Source organism: Paramormyrops kingsleyae, chromosome 8 (assembly GCF_048594095.1).
Source record: "Paramormyrops kingsleyae isolate MSU_618 chromosome 8, PKINGS_0.4, whole genome shotgun sequence".
In the NCBI taxonomy this organism is placed as follows: domain Eukaryota; kingdom Metazoa; phylum Chordata; class Actinopteri; order Osteoglossiformes; family Mormyridae; genus Paramormyrops; species Paramormyrops kingsleyae.
In genome coordinates, this window is record NC_132804.1 from 5,837,373 (window position 1) to 5,858,926 (window position 21,554).

Here is a 21,554-nt window from a genome sequence, read left to right on the forward strand (position 1 = left end):
GGGAACCTTCATCACCTGTCTCCCTCAGGTACTGTTCCTCCGTATAGCATGTCATGAGTCTCAAATCAGGTACTTCAGTACTTAAACTTATTTGGAGTGTGTAAGCAAATGCACTTATGCACTCAAAATAGCAAGAATAAGTACTGAAGTACGCAATTTTACAATCACGGCTATACTTACTAATCATACTGATGTAGTAATGCCGCTGACAGACTTGATCACTAAAAACTTTGTTTTGCATAAGTTAAATCTTGACTATTTAAGTTGAACTCTTTTGAATGGAAATCCAGAGTTTTAGCTTATAAAGTATGCTGTTCTTTTTTTTTTCTAAAGTGTGATCGTGAACAACTTCATTGTTTTATTTCAATTTAAACTAACATTTGTCTTTTATGGCTATTATTAACTAATCAAAAGTATTTAAATTAATTAAAAGTAACTAATTATGTGAAGCTGTTGAAGTCCAGCTAAGTAGTTAAACTACCTCGCGGTGGGGGAGGGGGGTCGCAATGCTGGCTCAACATGGTGACACACTAAGGACAGGACACACTAAGGACCGAACATACTAAGGACAGGACACACTAAGGACCAGATACACTAAGGACCAAACATACCAAGGATGGTTGTGGGACTGAAGACAGAGCTGTAGGTGGGAATCAAAGACACAGCTCAGGGCGCCCCCTATCTGACCCAAAGATATCATGGAGTAACAGCCTGAGAAGCAGAACACGGCTTTTAATATTTTTCTTAATTTCAAAGAGTCTTTGGTCAATGAGTGTCTTTTCTGAGGTAGGCAGACCTGTAGGCGTACCTGTCTATTCACTTCACCTGCTCCTAATTACCCAACATATGAGACTGGAACAGGCCCCAAGCCCTTACACACAAGCCCTGATAGCCCATCACACACAAGCCCTGATAGCCCATCACACACATGCCCTGATAGCCCATCACACAAAAGCCCTGATAGCCCATCACACACAAGCCCTGATAGCCCATCACACACAAGCCCTGATAGCCCATCACACACAAGCCCTTCTTTGCGTGTTTCCCTTCATGCTGAAACGCCTGTCCTTTGTTTTCATTCCTCTCTACCATCAAATACACCCCCCCCCCCCAAAAAAAGTCCCTATTCTTTCCGTCTGTCCCCATGCCGCATGATTCTGGTCTCTTTCCCATGTACAAAACTGGCAGCTATAATCACCAGCCCATGCGCCAAGAATCAAACCCCTCATGAATAACCATTGTCACTCATAAATATTCATCATCACTTATGAGTTATGGGTGATGCTTAGATTCCTAGCGCAGCCACGAAACTGCGAAAAACGAAATCATGCAAAACACAAAAACATGAGCGAAACACAAATTATTACTTTGACACGCTGCGGCTTTTTAAATGGAGTATATGAATATTTCACTTTGAAGGATCTGAAAGCGGACCTGATAACATTTGAAAAAAATAAGAGCGAACCAAAAAGCAATCAGATTAATGATGCAATTAGCTCATGTCAATTAAGCGCTATGACAACGCGTCACCAAGGCGACCAAGCTGAAGTTGTGCGGTTACAGAGCCCCGCCCCCCTGGCTCACCGGTGTGGCCCTCGTGACATTGGCAGGTGAAGCCCCCCTCGAAACTGTGGCACACGCCGTGTTCCCCACAGGGCTGTGAGTAGCACAGGTCGATCTCCGTCTCGCAGTAGTCGCCGGTGAAGCCGCGCGGGCACCGGCAGCGGAGCCCCGCCACGGGCTGGATCGGCCGGAAGAGCACGGCGTCGGAGGCCACGAAGGGCGCCAGGCTGTCGAACTTCAGCACAGAGACACACTTCATGTAGTTCTGGCAGGGCTCGCGCAGGCAAATGTTGTCGTCGAAGGGAAGCACGTGCTGGGATGAGAGACGAGCCAGGAGGCTGCGGTTCAGGTACAGGCGCTCCTGCAGCTCCTCAGAGCCCAGGAAGCCGGCGCGTCGCCCCCCCGCCGTCGCCGACAGGCTGACGTTGAGGATACCGGCGCGTACGTCTGTGTCGTCTTGCACGTTGAAGACCACCACGTCGTGGCGCGAGGCCGACAGCACGTGGGCCACGCTGTCCAGGAAGCGGGCCAGCAGGAGAGACAGGAAGAGCTCCTGCGACGTGTTGGCCAGGCGCAGCGTGATGCTGTTGGTCAGCATCTCATCTGTGATGATGGTGACCTTGAGGAGGCACTGTGCTGACACCGCATGGACCCCATCTGAGACGGTGAAGGGGAGGAACAGGAGGAGCCCAAGAGAGAGGGGGGCAGGGGACAGGGAGGGGGAGATGGAGAGAGACGGGAGACCGGGAGGAAGAGACAGACCAGAGAGAGGGGGAGAAGGAGAGAGATAGGCGAGGTGGGGAGGAGGAGAGATAAGGAGGAGAAGAGAAACAGGGGAGGTGGGAGGAGGAGAGAAACAGGGGAGGGGGGAAGGAGGAGAAGGGGATATGGAGATACAAAAAGGGATAGAAAAAGAGAGATAAAGAACAGAGAGATGCAGGGAGAAGTGAAAAGTGAGCAGTTGTTCTGAGCACAGATATCAACATCAACAACACAGCAGAATTTTCTAGACACATATGGAATAAACACAATAGTTTATTCTAACAATGGCGCATGACACCCCACAGCAAAAGTGAGGGATCAAATCTTAATGAAAAGTCAGAGGAAATATCTCTGTGATGTAATAACCATAATAGAGAACAAATAATCTTTAGCCAAAACCTCCCACCCACCCAGCCACCCATTGCCCATAATTCCTTAATCAACACAAAGCCAAAGTGAGCCTGCAGCTTCCCCCAGAATGCACCGGGCCTGGAACAGGGGCAGCCTGCACAGGACGGCACCCTATCCCCGGCTAATCAAAACTGTCATGTCAATACAGAATACAACAACGTAAGAAGGAAATGTGTGTCGGTCAGACAAGCTATAGAAACAGAGCCCCCACCTCCCACATCCCATAATAATAATTAGACGACCGCAGTGGCAGGCAGAGACAGCAAGCCGGCATTTCACGGAGCCCAGACCCCCACTAACAATAACGACACGTCACCAAGCACCAGCCCACTGAGAGAAAGGGCCAAAGAGGGAAGGGCTCCCGGGTTGGTACAGTCCTTCCCCCTTTGGATTCTGGGAAGGCACAGAGACACTTTTATCCCCGCCATGATAGAACACGTGCTCACATGCACACTCACTGCAGCAAACGGGGCGCGTGCCTCTCTCTCAGATGATATGCATCTAGATACACGGTCAGCAATACAATCCGAGAAAGACAGCAAAACATATAAGGACTTGATACATTCAATTTAGTAATAATAATAATAATAATATAATTCAATCCAGATACGATGCAATTTTATTCAGTTCTAACTGCATACAATTTAATTCAATGTAACATACTTAAGTGTCAATCGTTTGAAGTAAATTTCTTTTCATTCACTTTGCTATTTCCTTTGCACTGCAAAATCATCAGAGAATCCAGGTAACTGAAGCTAATCATAAGATCTTAGCACTATTAAGTATTACGGTAATATGCGGTAACAGTGAGCCAACAGAAGTATTCGTGACGACTTTATTGGTTTTTGCTGCTAAAGCCAGACTAAGGGCTCTGAATCGATGCTGCCAGAGACTTGGAGCCAATGGGTGATTCAGAATGGCTTCCCGCTACATGTGTAGTGGCAGCCCTCCAAGACAAGCAAGGAGACAGACCCCTATTAGTCACGTTTAGAAGTAGGACAGTCAGCAAAGCGACGGCAGGAACCTCATGTGCATTAACAGCATTTAATCCTCCGTGCCTCTGTGCAGTTGCCAACTGCAAGGGCTCCAGAGGAATTCTGGGTAACAATCACAGACCGACCAATGAACACTGAGCCCCCCCCCCCCTCCAAGTGCCTAGGGATTCATGGTCAAGGGGGAAAATTAAGCTGTTGTTTTGGTTATTATTATTCTTTTAACCATAAAACAAAACAGTTGAACATACCAATGTCTAGGAAGCTCCTACACTGAAGGATAAATGGGAACCACAAGGGAAATTATGCGCCTCCCATCAGCTAATTTGAGAACATTTCAGAAACAGTGACTGGTGAGGCGACGCAGGCAAAAGGAGCTTCTCAGTGTTTGTTTGGATAACAGACCCGGAAGATTCTCTCCATCTAGCTGTTCTCTCCATCACATTACAAAATCAGATTCTTGTCTGGGCATTTTGAATCTCATAATATATTACAGGCCATGTGCACAGAGACGCAAGAACACAATGTTAAAGCCACATTGGCGTTTATTCCGATAAAGGCAGACACTGCGGCCTCCAGAGGCTGTGGCTGCGTGTTTCTGTGCATGTCTGACTTGTGGGTCCATCTTCCGTAAGCATAAGCATGCAGCAGGGACCCGCGGATGGGAAGAAGACCATTACAGGACTGTCCATCTTCCACACAATAAGGGCAGCACAGAGACATCGGCTTACCTAACTGCGTGGCACATTGACTGTGTGGGCGGCACAGCTGCCTACATCCTGAACCTCTGCCCTGTGTTGCTTACCTCATGCAGTTCAATGGCATACAGACTGGTTATCCGCTGTCTCTAAATCACCCTGAGTGTGCGATGGACCCGCTCCCCATGTCGGCTGCATTCTTGGCACAAGTTCCAGGCTTCCCCAGAGACGCTGAACTAAGCAGACGGTTAGAAGATCATCTAACGGCACATTTTCAGACTGTAAGCGGAAACCGGATCTAAAATCCATGCAGATGTAAGAAAACGCAAAACCCAGGGGCAGGAATCAAACCCATAACCCTACCGCTGCGAGGAACCTGTGCTGCTCATTGAACCTTCATGCCGCTTCTGCTTACAGGAGCACAAAGTAAATAGAAATGATTTTGATGAGGTAAGAGAGACTCCCATTAGTCACGCTATAGATGCGTTTTGCAGTAGCTAGCATTGTGCATAATGGTATTGGGTGATTTAGCTGTGGATCCGGCCCAAATGGACACCGGACTGGGACCGCAGAACCACCCGGGGTGGGTCCACGCAGCCCAGGACCAGCCTCTCGCTCGCTCACCGCCTTAAAAGCTTCCCGGCACCTAACACTGCTCAGGCACTAAGAGCTCTGCCCGTCCCTGAGGAAAGTAAGGAGCCCAGCGTCGGACTGGGGATGCTGTGTTAGTGAATTGGCCCCAGTCCATGGCATGGGAAGAACAGGGGCCCTGTCAACAGCTGGCGGGAGAGGAGGCGTGAAACACGGCCGTGTTTAGTACCCGCCTCGCCGCTAAAGACCTGAACATCCCTAACAGGCTGTAAACACGAGGGGCTGATACCGCCAAACCCCAGGGGTCACTTTCAGGATCTCTTTAATCCCCTAAGAAGCTCCACACTCAGAGAGAAGGCTAAACTAATTAAATCAATCCACTAAACCTAATTAACTGCGCACAGGGAATCTAATCTGCATTATCTGTATCTTATCAGTGTGACATGTTGTGTGCAGTCAGTTACCGATATAAAATATGACAACTACACACATATTTAAATTATCCGATCTACATAAACAGGCCATACTTGATGTAGGTGGTGTGATAGGGAAATGGCTTCAATTCCCACTCCCGAGTTTTTAGCTGGACTCATGTCTGCCCTTACTATGTGAGCTCGTACCCAGTCACCTGTCACCCAGGGTGTCCTCGGGCCTGTGCCCTGTGTTTGATCCCTGTGTGTCACCCAGTCCTGACTGGAAAGGGGAAAATCTCAACAAACAGCCTATTAGAAGAGGACTCGACAAAAAAATATATTTTGTCTCCTGTTGGCCCCGAGCAGTATTTTCCAGTATAAGTCTAAGCTAAGGAATTCCTCCTGCTCTGTCTTCTGTCTTTTTCTGCTTGCGCAGCGGGCTGTGTTTTCGTACTTTTTGTTTATGTATATGTGACACGCTCTGCGGCAACTATTTTGGTGCATTATAAAAATACACTGAATTGAACTGAACTGGGTAAAAGTGAGATAATCCATTGTTTGCCCACAAAACAACAATACACAGTTCAGGGTGACCAAAATCTCAAATTGAGGGAAAACCTGAATCACATGAATCTGAGGCAGTGGGATCTCACTGGGTTCATCTAAGACATCGGATTTGCACACGACTCCATTGACCCTCATGTGACTCTGATTAATTTACTGCTATTGGCACTGCTTGTCCTATAGTACCCCCCCCCCCACCCCCACCCCCACCAGCAGCCACATCCTGTCAGCGTTCGAGTTGGAGCACGAGCAGAGAGTCTAAAATCTCGGTCCAGTAACGAGTCTCTGCTCACATAAATCCTTCTTTAGTGGGCTTGTTTGCCAGAATCTCACTTCAAAGCTCGGTTCCACACACGCTGATTCAGCTTCTGCCGTTAATCCAAAGCAAATGACAGGTATTACCTTGATACCCATTTTTTCATCAGCAAACCAGGTTACATGCTTCACAGTGGGAGATTCCAGATTACAGGTCCAGAACCTTAAAGTCTATTCAGTCCGACTGTCAGGACTTGGAAAAAGATGATCCCAGACGGTTCGGTTCAACTGAAGGGCAAAGTTAAAATCTCACCACGTTTCTAAAACATCAGTTAAATACAAAGTTCTGTTTAAAGGAAACGGAGGAATTTTGTGTTGATGCAACCTGTTCTGATCCACCTTTACTGGGGTTAATTTATTCTGTTTCATTAGAGCGTACACTGCAGCAAAATGCAAAATTTATTTTTAATGCCTAATGGGTGTTTGATTATAAATCTTCCGATTTTTGGCTGAATCATTTGCGGCATTGCAGATATCACGGCACCCAGGCTGGGCCCCTGAAATGACCGACCACCAGGGGGTGTTCCACCAAGCAGGATTCATGATTGTCCAATAAGAATGCTCCTTACCTAAACTATCATTGGACGATCAAGACTTCTAGCTTAAGCTAACCCAGCTAAGACAAGTCCTGTTTCATGGAAAACCTCTGATCAGCCAAATCAGTCCACAGACCTTAGGACCATCTGAAAACATGGCCCAGTCAATGTGTAGGGAGATAAATTCCCCACTGTCACTAATAGCGTTCATATGACCTCAGACCCTCAGCAGGTCTGACATGCTCGCCCAACTGTCTGTGGGGGGTGGGGCACAGTAATCCCCCACCCCCCACCTGCAGTCCTCCAACTATCAAGCTGCCTCATGAGATCTGTAGCTGTATCTGCCGACCAGGATGCTTCTGAGCACGGTGGTCTTCCAAGGACTTGTTTTGTCCGTGCAAAAGGTCTAGCAGAATTCAAACCTGGGACTTTATTGAGAAGGAAGATTTAAAACAGACCGGTTTGGCTCCCCCTGTGTGTCCCTCTTGTTCACAGGTCTTTCATGGCATTCAGAACCAATGTCTCACAGAGGCACCAAAGGATTATGGGGTAGAAAATGCTGGCAGAGAATTTCCCCTGATTGGGACTCAATACAAAATCAAACTGACCGAGTTCTAACTAAAAAAATTGCACTAAGGTATGGCAGCCATTTCTCCTGCTTCCCACACAAAGTCTTCCTTTTTCCTTGGTCCTTCCCCTGCAGGTTTTTTGTCTTTTCCTTCCTGCCTCCTTCATAAATGCACTGCTGACACTAGCCTCCCAGCTCGCCATCAGAGAGCATCATGGGAAATCTGACTACCGTATCCCAGCATCACAGTAAACCGCACCGTGACTGACCTTAACACGGTGGGGTTTCCTCTTTAATGCTTCAGCCATTTCTGCCCCAATCAGAGTCATAGCTGTTACACCCCAGAGACAGTCTGGGAATCAGGCAGTGACCCTGATACACAATTTGTTCTTCAGACAGAACAGCAACTTAAAACTAAAGATATTCGAGCTGAGAGAACTGGCCTCCCCTTTATCTAAAGCAGTGTCTCCCAATCCGGTCCTTGGGAACCCCTAGACAGCCCATGATTTTGCTCCCTCCCAGTTCCTAGGAGGAAGCAAAAACATGGACTGCCTGACAAAGAACTGGGTGTCAGCAAAAACATGGACTGTCTGGGGCTTCCCGAGGACCGGGTTGGGAGACACTGTTCTAAAGGATTAGTCCGTGAAGCAGTCTCTGACTGCATGGTTTCCTTGCAATTTCTGGAATAAATAAATCTACTGTTGGCTGTGACGTCCGTAACCTTCAACGCAGCGGCCTGGTCAGCGTACGGGATTATACACCTCAGCATTGCCATTTCGGTCTAAGCATGCCATTTCACTGCTTTCATCTTCCATAACCTCTTACCCGCTTACCTGGATGGGACGCCAGCCTATCACAATGTGGGTACACACCCTGGATGGGACGCCAACCTATCACAAGGCGGGAGCACACCATGGATGGCACGCCAGCCTATCACAAGGCGGGAGCACACCCTGGATGGGACGCCAGCCTATCACAAGGCGGGAGCACACCATGGATGGGACGCCAGCCTATCACAAGGCGGGAGCACACCCTGGATGGGACGCCAGCCTATCACAAGGCGGGAGCACACCCTGGATGGGACGCCAGCCTATCACAAGGCGGGAGCACACCCTGGATGGGACGCCAGCCTATCACAAGGCGGGAGCACACCCTGGATGGGACACCAGCCCAAGAAAGGAGCACAACCTGTATCCGTCACTCCCCTCCATTTTCCACTTATCTAGTAACTAAGAGCAAGGAAGCCAACTAGTGCCCAGAATTTGTGGAAACACCTTCAGGACTGTTGGAGAAGCATCCCAGGTGGTTACATCTGAAATCTGATTGGAAGAAAGTCAAGAGTCTGCAGTGCTGTCATCAAAGCAAAAAGGGGCTATTTTGAAGAGTCTAAAATTTGAGAAAATCCTGAGATGTTGACTACTTCTCTTGCAATATTTAATATGGACTGCTTCACTGCCTGAAGGCCTTTTACTATTAGGTGAAGAAACAGCTAAAACAGAGACAGACGGACTTAAAGCAGGTGTGTTCGGACTTTTGACTTATACGGTATAAAATTAAACCGAATTGAGGTTGATTCGGTGAATTCGGCATGACTACGAATTGTGATTAAAAGTCTCCCCCCTCGACTGGGAGATGACGTCATCCACCATGCATCCTCCATTATAGCAGAGAAGCAGTGAGTCCATCCCACTAGGAGCAGGAAGCAGGACCCCCCACCCAGCAGACCCCACTGACACTAAATCCATTGGGAGTCAGTCATTCCGATGAATCTGCAGCCCACAGCAAACCCTCTGAAACGCTGAGATTTATGACTAAAGGGGAGATTTCAGCAGCGCAAACCCCCTTAGTCCATCAGTCCTAGACTTATAAATATATTAAATGGACATTGAAACGTCTGCCACGTCTGCCTCACTGCTCACTGATACTGAGAAATGTCTCACAAATTATTCATCAGCCAAAAGGGGAAGAAAAGAATTCATTTGATTCAAAATCAATGGCAAAAGTTCCCCCCCCTGTCCTGGAATGGCTGTCATGCAACATCACCCATGAGAGCACCTAACTCAACATTCCTACCAGCTGTGAAGGTGATGGCTGAGCCTCTGTGCATCACGTCTGTGGGGCCACAAGATGGGCGGGAGAAGCAGGAGGACATTTAGACCAATGAGCACAGGGAAGGGCGGTGCTTCACTGGAGGAGGGGGTTCTGTGGAAGAGCCCCCATCCCCAACCACCAGGCAATTCTCAGGCACGGCTAGGGTCACCACGACAACAGCGGCCAAACAAAGCACTTTTCAGCATTTTGACATTTTTTTTTTTGCTTTCAAGAGTGGAAGGGTGTGGACAGCAAGGGGGGGGACAGGGAACGCTGGTGGGAGTTATGGCCTGGCTGAGTGGACTGGAGAAGGGAATGGGAAATGGGAGGTGGCTGACAGAGAGCAAGGACAGGGGGCGCCGTGGAGCAACCGGATTATGAGGGAAGGCCATTAAGTATGAGAAGCACAAACGTGACGTGAGCATCCAGCCAGCTGACAGAGCTGGAACGTTAGGCAGCCTGAAGCGGAGACCTCTCTCCTCAACATGACCACGCGACACCACGCATCCGCTTCTCAGGACAGAGCTACAGCTGCTCCTGGTGTTCGACCCATAGGGGGCGCCGCTCACTTCTGTTACACTCGCCCGCATTTAGTACCCCAAGAAACACATTAGTGGTCGCCGGTGTCTGTAAAACACAGAGCATCCATGCCGGCCACCCTGCCCCTTCTGCTGCAAGCCGTGTGGTACCTTCAAGTTTTTTCCTGCACGACTTGGATGTCAGCCTTACGGTCCGAAATGAGCGCTCCGCTGATGTTACTGACCCCCAGGCCGAGGACCAGCACCATACGTGGAGGTAGATGCATTTCCCTCACGTCCTTCACCCTCCTCACTGCCGGGGGGGCATCTGGTGCACAGCCAGCCCTCTAACGAGCCTCATGGGTGAGACATCAGCAGCGTGGGGGGTGGGGGGGTGAGGGGGTAGAGGAGAGGGAGAAGATGGGCCGCTGCCCGCCATCATGGCACCTTGTAGGTGTAGTTACCACGGTGTAACTGCTGCCACAAACACTTATCGGCGGCCACCATAACTGTGCAGCGCTTCAGTCAGTCGTGCTGCAGCCTGGTACTGTCAGGGTTCTGGGTCTGATTCCCACCCGGGTGCAGGACCCGTCTGTCTTCTCACCATCTTCCTACAATTTAAAATGATGCCCAGGTTAACTGCTGCCCCCAAACTGCATTACTCTACTTCCCAGGATAGACTCTGGGCCGCTACTCTGACTGTACTTCCCAGGATAGCCTCTGAGCCCCTACTCTGACTGTACTTCCCAGGATAGATTCTGGGCCCCTACTCTGACTGTACTTCCCAGGATAGGCTCTGAGCCCCTACTCTGACTGTACTTCCCAGGATAGCCTCTGAGCCCCTACTCTGACTGTACTTCCCAGGATAGGGTCTGAGCCCCTACTCTGACTGTACTTCCCAGGATAGACTCTGAGCCCCTACTCTGACTGTACTTCCCAGGATAGCCTCTGAGCCCCTACTCTGACTGTACTTCCCAGGATAGATTCTGGGCCCCTACTCTGACTGTACTTCCCAGGATAGGCTCTGAGCCCCTACTCTGACTGTACTTCCCAGGATAGCCTCTGAGCCCCTACTCTGACTGTACTTCCCAGGATAGATTCTGGGCCCCTACTCTGACTGTACTTCCCAGGATAGGCTCTGAGCCCCTACTCTGACTGTACTTCCCAGGATAGCCTCTGAGCCCCTACTCTGACTGTACTTCCCAGGATAGGGTCTGAGCCCCTACTCTGACTGTACTTCCCAGGATAGACTCTGAGCCCCTACTCTGACTGTACTTCTCAGGATAGACTCTGGGCCCCTACTCTGACTGTAATTCCCAGGATAGCCTCTGAGTGCCTACTCTGACTGTACTTCCCAGGATAGATTCTGGGCCCCTACTCTGACTGTACTTCCCAGGATAGGCTCTGAGCCCCTACTCTGACTGTACTTCCCAGGATAGACTCTGAGCCCCTACTCTGACTGTACTTCCCAGGATTGGGTCTGAGCCCCTACTCTGACTGTACTTCCCAGGATAGACTCTGAGCCCCTACTCTGACTGTACTTCTCAGAATAGACTCTGGGCCCCTACTCTGACTGTAATTCCCAGGATAGGCTCTGAGTCCCTACTCTGACTGTACTTCCCAGGATAGACTCTGGGCCCCTACTCTGACTGTACTTCCCAGGATAGACTCTGGGCCCCTACTCTGACTGTACTTCCCAGGATAGGCTCTGGGCCCCTACGGCTTCACATGATGGATGGGTTACTGCTTTACTACAAGCCCAAGCTTCTTAGTTAAGGCTGCACATTGAATCAAAAGGCTAATGGGCCAGATCAGCGCTCAGCACCCCCTAGGGGGGAGTAGAGGAGTTGCAGGGGGCTCATAGAAAGGCTAAATGTTTTGCAATGAGAAAAAAAAAAAATTCAAGGGCCCTTATCCCCAGTTGGAGTGAAAGGACACCCCCCCACCCACCACACCCCCCATCCCCCCCAACGCAAAGGATCATTAAAGCTGCCCACAGTCCCCAGCTTAGCAGAGGTGAGCCGTCCTCTGGCTTCACCCCCCTAACCGGAACGTCCACCCCCTGCCTCTCCACAGACACGTTGTTAGAGAAACACGTGGGCTGAGACTGGGGGGGGGGGGGCTGGAAAACGCTGAGCACGGTGCTCTCATTCATGCCCAGAGGTGGAACACGACGGAGGATCCGCCTGATCGGGCACCAACACCTTCGCTTCAGGCGGCCTGAACAAAGGACCCATCTGTAGGTGCCACTTATCGGCAGACCCAGAGAAGCCCGTCATGACGGCGGTGCAGGCCGTGCCCTGGCACGGTGGCGGGTACAGACAGCCTGGGGTCCAGCCAGTGCCCTCCATGCTTCCGCCTGCTCCTCTCTGCTCTGAATCGGACCTTTGTGCCGACGGAACCCGTCTTCGATTTGTGGCACGTTAGAGTCAGCATGCGTTTGACGGGCTGCTTATTGTGTCCCTGAAACCTAAAGAATAACATCGTTATGTCAAACCATAACCCCAAGTCCCCGCTCTGCAGGATCCAGCTAATCCCAGCTCCCAAGGTTGGTCATTCATCAATGTTAGTTAAATTAAGATTAGTCTAACTCAGGGATTAAGAGTCTAACTCAGGGATGGGGAACCTGTTCCATGGAGGGCCGTTTTGGGTGCAGGTTTTTGGAATGGCCTCTCAATCAACAGTGGTTCTCAACTCCAGTCCTGGAGACCCACTGTGATTGACTGATTGAGAGGCCATCTCAAAAAACCGCACCCACACCGGCTCTCCATGGATCAGGTTCCCCACCCCTGGTCTAACTAGTCCTTTGCCAACCACAAAGCACAGGGTTTTTAATTCTCAAATTAAACAGTTCTTATACAGATACACTGTACACTGATTCTATAAAACACTTTTGGCTCTATCACACCTTATTCTCCATGAGAGACACAGACATAGATGTAAATACAGGGATTTGGGTTTAGAGGTCGTGCTTAAAGGGTTGACGGTGAGAAGATAACCCTTCCAGACACAGGATTCAAACCTATGACCTTCTGGACACAGGGATGGAAACTAAACTGGGAAACATATGTCTGGCTGAGATGAGCAGAGCGTATAATGTAAACAGTGTCTTGTAGTTTCGTTTTTAAGTGTCTTACACACAACACCCAAGGTTATTACAGTGACCGCCATCCATCATCCCTTCCGGAATGTTCCGTACTTACAAATGTCTCCCCCAAGGTGACACCTTGCCTAAAAAGCCTGGTAATGAATTGACTTCTCAGCCGTAGCGTGTCTCTGTATTCAACGCTGAATGCCCCTTCCGCCACTGAGTCTCCATCGCCTATTTCTCAGCTCCCCGAGGTACCCATGGCTTGTCCCGGATCATTCTATTCCTCTCCCCCATCCTCTCCATCTCTGCCCCATCTCTGGTAGATTTATATACCTGCCCACTGCGACGGCCCTTCGACATGGGGCTAGTAAGTGAGGTAACGGAGTTCATTCCCTCCTGCCACGACAGGAAGTTAGCAAACAATTTCATAGCAGGTGTGGCACCAGCGAACAAAGATCTGCTAGGCAGCCACCGTGGCTCAGTGGGCGGCGCCGTGGCTCAGGGGGCGGCGCCGTGGCTCAGTGGGCGGCGCCGTGGCTCAGGGGGCGGCGCCGTGGCTCAGTGGGCGGCACCGTGGCTCAGGGGGCGGCGCCGTGGCTCAGGGGGCGGCACCGTGGCTCAGGGGGCGGCGCCGTGGCTCAGGGGGCGGCGCCGTGGCTCAGGGGGCGGAACCGTGGCTCAGTGGGCGGCGCCGTGGCTCAGGGGGCGGCGCCGTGGCTCAGTGGGCGGCACCGTGGCTCAGTGGGCGACGCCGTGGCTCAGTGGGCGCCGTGGCTCAGGGGGCGGCGCCGTGGCTCAGTGGGCGGCGCCGTGGCTCAGGGGGCGGCGCCGTGGCTCAGGGGGTGGCACCGTGGCTCAGGGGGCGGCGCCGTGGCTCAGGGGGCGGCGCCGTGGCTCAGGGGGGCGGCGCCGTGGCTCAGGGGGCGGCACCGTGGCTCAGGGGGCGGCACCGTGGCTCAGTGGGCGGCACCGTGGCTCAGGGGGGCGGCACCGTGGCTCAGTGGGCGGCACCGTGGCTCAGTGGGCGGCACTGTGGCTCAGGGGGCGGCACCGTGGCTCAGTGGGCGGCACCGTGGCTCAGGGGGGCGGCACCGTGGCTCAGTGGGCGGCACTGTGGCCTTACGCTTCCAGGAGGGACGTTCAGGCTGCTACTCTGTGCGTCTCCCATCACAGGTGCTCCGGTTTCCACCTGCACTGACGCTGCTTGGTGTCTCCACATTACCTGTCGCACTTGTGCCCTGCGATGGACTGGCATCCCACACAAAGTACTCCCTTCCCTAGTGCTGCCCAGTACAGGCCCCAGTAACCCTGACTGAGGATAACTGGATGGATGTACATCGTAAAAAATCAGTCCGGAACCAGCAACAAACTCACTCCCTGAATCAAGGTACCAGTGTCATTCTGTAAACAAGCATGAAGGAAGCGTTTATACATGCAGTAGTCCGTCCGTATCCACAGTTTCAGTTAATCACGGTTTACCACGATCTGAAAAAAAACTGTAAACTGTGAACCTGTGTTTTTTCATTGTTCCCTATTCCTCTCATTTTCATTACTCTGACATCCCTTGATACATGATATGTTTTCATTGTCTCTTGAGGGACAGAGTACAGTACAGTACTGTACAGTACTATTTACAGTTCTATTTAGAGCATATAGTACTCTACAGTACTATTTACAGTTCTATTTAGAGCATACAGTACTGTACAGCACTATTTATGTATTTGATGTTGGTAATGTCTTACTGTGCGTAATTTATCAAGTACCATATGTAAATTCATGAAAATCACTTTATATATGGAGTCTGCAGATGGTTCGCTGTTATCGCGCTTTCGCTGATCCGTGGTAGGTCTTGGAATGTATCACCCGCGGAAATGGGGGACTATTGCACAAACATTCTTTAAGCTTGCTATGTCTACTTCCTATTTATTTACAGTCCTGTCCATTTTCTATAAGCAATTTATCCAATAGAACAATGTTTCCCAATCCGGTCCTTGGGGACCCACAGACGGTCCATGTTTTTGCTCCCTCCCAGCTCCCTGCCAGACAGTCCACATTTTTGGTATGAGCTGGGAGGGAGCAAAAACGTGGACCGGCTGTGGGTCCCCGAGAACTGGATCGGGAGTCACTGCGATAGAGAAGCATGGTGACACCTGCAGCAGAAGGCAGTGGACCTCCTGCGTGGGCCGGCAGTCATACATTATCCACCTCTTATCCTAAACAGGTTTGAGGGGTGGGATAGGAGACTGTCCCCAGAAGCACAGGGCACAAAGAATACAGAAATATAACGCAGGAATATCTTTTCACCATTGGTGTAAAACAGAGTAATGAAAGTAAACCGACACAAGCATGTGAACAGAGCGGAACTCAGAACAAGAGCCACGGCCGCAGAGCCAGACACTGAGCTACTGAGCTGCCCTATTTACTTAGAGAAACTGTAACAAAATTCTGCATTTACACAAAAACCAGTGCCGCCAGTGCAGAAACTAATTAAAAGGAGCCTTAAGGAGCTGCCTGCCTACTGCAGTGAGATTCCAGCAAACTTCATAAATCACTTCACAGCTGTCATTAGACACTCCTGGAAAGTTAACACCATCACACTCCTGCCTTAAACAAACGCCGCCGTCCAGCAGTGTAAGATAAATGTTCTCTCATCCTCACACTAAATATCTTCTGGCTGCTGGCACATGCCCTATGTTACTCAGCCTACTGTTATCGGACTTCTCCCTCTCCTCTGTACTCTCTCGGGGATTTTGTATGACCTCTGAGACCGAGGGTCCTCTTCCACCCGAATTCATCCTTAGCACTGGCAGCCCAGCCCAGCACCATCCCAGGACAAAACACCTGTTACATCTTCCCACTTTTTCATAAATAAGGAACATTCACCGTATCATAAACAAAACAAGGTCCCACTTTACAATAAGGCTCCCTTTTGGCTTGTAAATGGCAGTAATTCATTAATAAAAATAAAACTGTGTTATAACTTGTTTAAAATTGTCTATTAATAATTTACAAAGTGTTACAACCTAATTAATATCCAGATTATAAGCCATTCATAAACCCTTTATATGGGGAGCATTATTGTAAAGTGGCACCCAAAGCAATTACTGAGCAAAAGAAAGTTTTACTTTTAAGGTTGTCTAACAAATGTTAATATTCTATTAGATTAGATGAACTTTTAAAATATATATGAAGTTTTTGTTTTCCATTTTTATACTATTCTTTTTATGCCATGGAAACAAAAATAAGCTTAAATAGCAAACTAAGTACCAAAGACTGCTAGAAGAAAATACAGACATTTGTTATTCTACAATAAATAATGCATTCTTCAAGCTAAAAGGGCATTAAGAGACACCTTCAATCTTACCTGACACTGAGATCTTCATGGAAGCCTCCAATGGCCTATTGCTATTCAGGTCATGGCTGAGTCGAAGCTCTCCGGTGCTCTGGTTGAGGATGACGAGGTTCAGCTCATTGCCGGCTTCAAACCTGTAATGGAGCCGGTCCAATACATCGGGGTCGTGAGCGGGAATGTGGCCGATGGCCCCTGAGGGAAAGCTGCTGGACTTATTAGTGACGTAATGGTTGAAGATGATCTGGAAGTTCTTGAGCACGGGCGGATTGTCATTCTTGTCGATCAGCTTGATGTGCACAGTGGCCCGGCTGACCAGGGGCGCTGAAGTGGCCTGAACTACAATAACATACTCAGAGTGTGCCTCGTAATCCAAGTCCATCAAGGCTGTCAGCTCCCCAGAGAAGATGTCCAGCTGGAAGACTTCTGGGATGTTGCCCTCCACAATCTGATACATGATCTGAGCATTGCTCCCTTCATCTGGGTCAGAGGCTGAGATGTGGGCCACTACCAGGCCAATGGGGCTGTTCTCCTCCACTAGAATGTCAAACTCATCTTTCTCGAACACCGGTGGGTTGTCATTCACATCCAGAACTGTCACCTGAATGTCCACGGGCGTCTTGAGGGCTGGGAAGCCTTTGTCCACAGCAAAGGCCCGCAGGTCGTACTTGGGCACGTTCTCTCGGTCCAGACGCCGTAGAGTACGCACGATCCCCGAGGTTGACTCAATAATGAAGTCACCGTCACCATCGTCACCCCCCTGGAAAGTATAGAGCACTCGCCCGTTGAGCCCAGAGTCACGGTCAGTGGCAGACACCTGCACCACGCTCGTGTACACCGGTACATCCTCCGTGATGGAACCCTGGTACTGATCTTGTAGAAACTGGGGAGAGTTGTCATTCACGTCAATCACCGAAATCTCAAGGTATGTTGTGTCAGACTTCTGCGGGATGCCGTTGTCCTGAGCCGTGATGGCTAGAGTGTAAGAGACCTGATCCTCATAGTCTAGTTCCATCTGAGTAGTGACTGCTCCAGTTGCCGGGTGAATGCTAAACTGGGGAATGCTGTCCTCCATAACATAGGTGATCCGCGAGTTTTCCCCTGTGTCCTCATCGGTGGCGCTGATCATGACGACTGTGGTGCCGACAGGCATGTTCTCGTTGATGTTTACGGTGTAGTGGGAGCTCTGAAAGACTGGCCGGTGCGTATTAGCGTCAGTGATGTTGATGTACACTTGGCCGGTGTCGAAGAGCATCCCATCAGAGGCTGTGACGCTCAGGACGTACTGCCGCTCCAACTTGTAGTCCAATGGCAGTGCCAAGGAGATCAAGGCACCACCACTCTGGCTGGTGATTGCAAAGCGGTTACGAGTGTTCCCGCCAGATATCTGGTACGTGACCACGCTATTGACGTCCCGGTCCACGGCAGACACCATGACAACACTTGTACCCACGGCTGCGTCCTCATTTAGTCGCAGATAATAAGCTCTTTGAGTGAACTCTGGCTTGTTGTCATTCACATCCAAGACAGTCATGGTCACACTAGCTGTTGAAGACATTGGAGGGGAGCCATGATCACGGGCCTCAACGGCAAAGTTGTAGAAGTCAACCCTCTCCCGGTCCAGGTCATCCGAGACCATGATCCAGCCTGTGCTGTTGTTAATGGAGAATGGGAATCCTGGCATCGTCTCGATGAGGAGGTACTCGAGCCTTGAGTTCTCACCTGAGTCAGCATCGATGGCTTGGATGTGGATAACAGAGTAGCCAGCTGGAACGTTCTCCAAAACAGATGCCTGAAATGGTGTGCTAACGAAAATTGGAGCGTTGTCATTGACGTCCAGCACTTGCACGGTCACAAGCCCACTGATGTTGGAGAGTGGTGGGCGGCCGCCGTCTTGAGCCCTGATGCGTAGCGTATACTCCTTGTTGGTCTCATAGTCCAGCTGGCCCACCACATCCATCTTTCCTGTCTGTGCGTCAATGTAGAACTGGCCTCTGGTGTTTCCACTCATGATGCTATAGTGCACTACTGCGTTGCTGCCGCGGTCACGGTCCATGGCGCTCACCTGTAGAATCTCGGTGTTAGCTGGTATATTCTCAGGGACCTGCACTACGTATCGCTTCTCACTGAATTGGGGGGCATTGTCATTGTCGTCCTCTACGGAGATGCGGACAGTTGCCGTGGCACTCCGTGGCCCAGGGTCGCGGCCCTGGTCGTCGGCCTCGACCAAAAGAGTGTACGCCTCCACCTGCTCGCGATCAACGGAGCCTTTAGTGCGGATCACCCCCGACCTGGGGTCGATCTCAAACACCTCGTTGGAGCCATCGCTGTTCAGGATACGGTACAAGATGTTGCCGTTGATGGGAGCGTCTCCGTCTGTGGCTCGCACTGTCAGCACCTCGTACCCAATCTCCAGGTTTTCCCGGATGCTCTCCTTATAGTCCTGCTGTTCAAAGACGGGGTCGTGGTCATTGGTGTCACTCACCACAATGGTGAGTGTGGCCACGGCTGTGCGCCGTGGCTTGCCGTGGTCCACCGCAGTCACCCTAAACACGTGGGTGTCCTTTGTCTCCCGGTCCAGCACCTCTACTGTGGTGACAGCACCATTATCGGGGTCCACTGCAAAAAGTCGTTCTGAGCGGCTGTCAAACAAGGCGTCAATGAAGTACTCCAGCCTGCCAGCCTCTCCTTCATCTGAATCCTCTGCCTTGAGTAACACAACAGGTGTCCCTCCTGGCTTGTTCTCAGGGACAGATGCCTGGTAGATTGGGGGTTGGAACTGGGGACTGGTGTTAACATTCCTCTTCTGCCTGCTTACACCGCCTGAACCTACACCTGCCCCTGTATCCAGCAGCTCCTCCAAATGCTCCTCATGTGAGGATCCCAGCCCTATTCGCCAGTGCACTGTGAAATCTTCGGAGTCCTCTATATCTCCAATGCCTCCCACTACAGTAACATGTGGCACAGAGTTTGAACGCCTGTCACAGTGGAGGTCTAATTGGAGCAGAGTGCCATGCTTCAAACAAAGATGCCTTGATAGAAAAAACTGTCCATCACGAACGAAGAAGTCCGAACCGGCAGTCACGCTGCACTGCATCCCGCCTCTGTTCGGCAGCAACTCCCCAAGGGGGAACAGCGCAGTGTCGCCGCCGTAGCAGGCTTTCTGGTATCCAGGGACGCTGAGCAAACTGATTATGTCAGCATCTGGCTTCGTTCTGCTTTTTCGTTTATTGTGGCAGTGCCTGCCGTGAACATGTACGTCGTAGCGATTAATGACGAGGTGGGTGAAACCGGGCGCGATGCTTGTGCACCGTGAAACAGTGCTGAGAGTGAGCGGGTTGGCGGGGATCCCTCGGCAATCCGGCGAGCGAGAAGCGAACACGAGCCCCGCCGCCGTGTCCGCTTCCACCAAAGTGCTGGTGAAACCGGGGGCGATGACCTGCTCCAGAGTGCAGGTCCCATTCTGCCCCAGACTTTGGATCAGGATGCCGGCTTCCTTCTCCTGGACGTGCACGCTGTAGCACTCCACAGACGGAACGAGTTTTAGCCAGGCGATGATGATCAGCGAGAAATCGCACATAATGCTGAACATTTTTAATGAATAGGGTCCGCTCCGGCTCGGTGTAATTTACGGCATGCCTCTGTCAAACTTTCCGCCGAGTCAGACTCCTTTGACGCGGTGCTCCCATACAGCCTGCGCGGCTGCATATCCAGCTGGACCGTGATGAGAACCGCTCACTCGATTCCGAGGGACCACTGAATGTCGTCTCCGATGATTTTTGGATGAATGATTAAAATGGCCTCTCTACTTATTCCTGCGCCTTGTGGGATTCTCATTATCATAAACCTGTTTCAGTACAACAGTAAGAGGAGAGAGAGAGTGTGTGTGTGTGTGTGTGTGTGTGTGTATGAGAGAGAGAGAGAAAGAGTGAGTGAGTGAGTGAGAGAGAGAGAGAGAGAGAGAGGATTCAATGAAGACTCAGATCTTAAAGGAGCTGAACTGAACAGAGAAGTGGACTGTCGTTTCATTTGCCTTTTAAAAATAGCTTTTATTATTATTAACCAGAAAGTATAAGCACATTGTGGATTCCAGAGCGTTTTCCCAGAACTGTAATTTTAAGACAACGTGTAGGCTAATACTTTCTTTGTATTAGATTTAGGTGCATCCGGGCGGAGCAAGCACTGTAAGATAATCTATAACACTGTAGCGTAATCTTATTTGTTTTACATGCTCTACATGAAAGGATTTCCCATAAAGTTGAATTGCACTGATTTTTTGAGATTTGCTTTTTGTGTAATTAATATATGAAGATCTATTTTCAGAACATTTAGCTCAATCGTCCTTGAATGTGAGAAAGGCGCTATATAGACAAAACATTTATTACTACTACTACTACTGCTATTATTATTATTATTATTTGGTGTCTACTGTTACAATTAATGTGGAAACTAGAACCATAAACAATTTTTAAAATACATACGTTATCTATGCGGCAACATATCTAAGGAGACATCAATGAATTCAACTCAACTGCTTTACATCCACTTATCTGGAAATGTAAATATATAATGTAACACCAATCCGTCCAGTCACAGACTCATCCACGGGCTTAAATAAGCGCTCCTTTCAAACCTGTACTGGAGTCTGGACGGATAGGTGTCTTTATAGAGAATGGGGTTTCGTATATATAGACAGACACACGATGAATCCCACGCTGTTGGACGGTGGGGAAACTTTTCAGGATCGCTTAACCTAGCTCATAAGAAGAGACTCATGCTTTTAAAATGAAGATACTTTATAATGCCTCATGTCCACATCCTCCAAAACCAATCGACAACACAACGACGAGCATTTAAGGATTATAACTACCCATATGAAAAAGTTCATTTTAGATCTGAAATAAACTTACTGCAAACTTGGCAGCAGAAATATCGACAGAATAATTTCTATTGAACTATCAAGACTCATATTTAACACTTCGGTACAGTTATCAGACGTGCGTGCAAAAATGCTGAGTATTAAAAACCGGTGGAGCTCCGCCTAAGCAAAAATAAAAGTTAAATATACTGAGCAATATAAACGATGTGTAAA

General features: G+C 49.9%; 1 protein-coding gene across 2 annotated transcripts in view; it reads right to left on the minus strand.

Annotated features, from left to right (window-relative positions):
- The window catches only part of celsr2 (cadherin, EGF LAG seven-pass G-type receptor 2), a 75,971-nt gene extending 55,610 nt beyond the window's left edge, over positions 1–20,361 (minus strand). For both annotated transcript variants that reach the window (XM_072715050.1, XM_072715049.1), the window contains exons 1-2: positions 16,478–20,361; positions 1,585–2,220 (exon numbers count right to left, since the gene is read on the minus strand). In XM_072715050.1, coding sequence (XP_072571151.1) covers positions 1,585–2,220; positions 16,478–20,054 — 4,213 coding nt within the window. In that variant the 5' untranslated portion in view covers positions 20,055–20,361. The remainder of the gene's footprint in view (positions 1–1,584; positions 2,221–16,477) is intronic.
- Positions 20,362–21,554: the final 1,193 nt, after the last annotated feature.